The following is a 1,870-nucleotide window of genomic DNA, read 5'->3' as shown; positions in this document are numbered from 1 at the left end:
ATTTCTAAAATTATTTTAAAAATATATATTTAATATTTAATTTTTTTAATCATAATTTTAAATCCTTTCAAAACTTATTTTTTATTAATATATTTTGAAGTTATTTTTGTTAGCAACGTCAACTTTTTAATATTATTTTAATAATTTCTTCTATTTAATAATTTAAGAAAGATATGATGAAAAATAGAGATCCAACGGTGTAGGAACACCCATGCGCGGAAACACGGAGCCGCTCACACCCAAGACCTTGGAATCTCACCCTCCCATACATACAACACTGTCAACACACCCCCCAAAAAGAAGTATGAGTGCATGTGATGACACACAAAAAAAAAAATCAGCAGTGCTCTCAGACACACACTAGACATACACACACTCACGCACTACCTCTCACTAACTTGCACACACTACCCACTAACCCAACCACAGTTAAATCTAACTCAACCACCCCCAAACCTCACTCCTCTTCCTTCTCTTTATTTATATCCCAGCTGCACCTCAATTCGCATTCTCTCATTCCCTCTCTTTCTTTATTTTACCCCTCTCCTCCCTCTGTTTCCCAAACCTCCACCAGTCCACCATCATTCCTTGTAGCCAAAGAAAAAAGAAAGAAACCCATCCTGGTTCCTCGTCTGCCCTCACCCTCCTTTCCTAATTCGTGTTCATGTAAGGGCAATTCGGTAACTTAGCTGTCAACATAGAACCACAAAATTAAAATTAAAATTAAAAAAAGAGAAAGAACCGAAAAAAAAAAAAAGAAACCCGGAGGCATGAGTTGCAACGGTTGCCGAGTTCTCCGAAAGGGTTGCAGCGAGACATGCATGTTGCGCCCTTGCTTGCAGTGGATCGAGACACCCGAGGCCCAAGGCCACGCCACCGTCTTCGTCGCCAAGTTCTTCGGCCGCGCCGGCCTCATGTCTTTCATTTCCAATGTACCGGAGGCCCAAAGACCCGGTAATTATACCACCTTTCTATAAAACACACCATCTTCAAACGCTTCTATCATTTTTATTTGTTGCGTACTTCTCTTGGTAGTCAACTCCATTGAGACTTCTGTATCTGTTATTCAAATTAAAAAAAAAAAAAAGAAACTAACGCTTCTGTGTTTTCTTTTCTCTTATTCAGCTCTGTTTCAGTCACTGCTGTTTGAAGCATGTGGAAGAACCGTGAATCCGGTTAATGGTGCTGTGGGGCTTTTGTGGACAGGGAACTGGCACGTGTGCCAGGCTGCAGTGGAGACGGTGCTCCGCGGAGGCACGTTGAGGCCCTCGCCGGAGTTTATGGGGATGGAATCGGCGGGTCCGGTGGTGGCCACCGACGAAGCATCGGAGGCAGAGGTCACGTGCGGTGACATATGGAAGAAGGTTCGAGATCCAAACCCGAGTTGCAGGTTCACAAGCTCACGGTCTACACGTGTTGCTGCCGGCGCCGCCGGGAAGCGTAAGCGGCTGGAGGAGGTGACGAGGGTCCAGACGGCGGCTGATCTTGATCTTCGTCTGACGCCGATCTTCCTTCAGAAGATCGCCGATTACCGGCGCCGTCCGGGATCGCCGTCGATGACGTCGGAGGAGTCCGTGACGACCACGGCGGAGATTGGAGGAGATCAGTGGGGTCACAGCGGTGAACGGAAAGTTCTCAACCTTTTCATTTGAGAACTCTCTCTCCCTCCCTCTCTTATAAATGATTCATGTTTTTATGAATCAAATTAAAGGAGCAGAGGTCTCTTTTGTGGTTTACTTTTCTTTTGTTTTCTCTCTGTGTTTTGTTTTGGGGAAGAGGGTTTTTGCTGGGTTTGAGAACTCAGCGAGATTTTGCGAGATACCGGCACAGGATTTCTCTCTCTACGGAAAAGAGAAAGATGATGGTTCGT

General features: G+C 45.1%; 1 protein-coding gene across 1 annotated transcript; it reads left to right on the top strand.

The window, feature by feature from the left end:
- LOC107627595 (LOB domain-containing protein 38) lies at positions 492 to 1,866 on the top strand. Its single transcript, XM_016330426.2, has 2 exons — positions 492 to 954; positions 1,126 to 1,866. Exons 1-2 carry the CDS (start codon positions 771 to 773, stop codon positions 1,650 to 1,652), a joined length of 711 nt encoding a protein of 236 aa, XP_016185912.1. The 5' UTR covers positions 492 to 770; the 3' UTR covers positions 1,653 to 1,866.

Source organism: Arachis ipaensis, chromosome B01 (assembly GCF_000816755.2).
Source record: "Arachis ipaensis cultivar K30076 chromosome B01, Araip1.1, whole genome shotgun sequence".
Taxonomy (NCBI): Eukaryota; Viridiplantae; Streptophyta; class Magnoliopsida; order Fabales; family Fabaceae; genus Arachis; species Arachis ipaensis.
This window is presented reverse-complemented; position numbering and strand designations above follow the sequence as displayed.

Excerpts from the sequence above, each read along its gene's own strand:
- LOC107627595 (XM_016330426.2), top strand. The coding sequence starts at position 771 with ATGAGTTGCAACGGTTGCCGAGTTCTCCGAAAGGGTTGCAGCGAGACA. Across the intron at positions 955-1,125 it reads ACCGGAGGCCCAAAGACCCG|CTCTGTTTCAGTCACTGCTG; the intron begins GTAATTATACCA and ends TCTCTTATTCAG.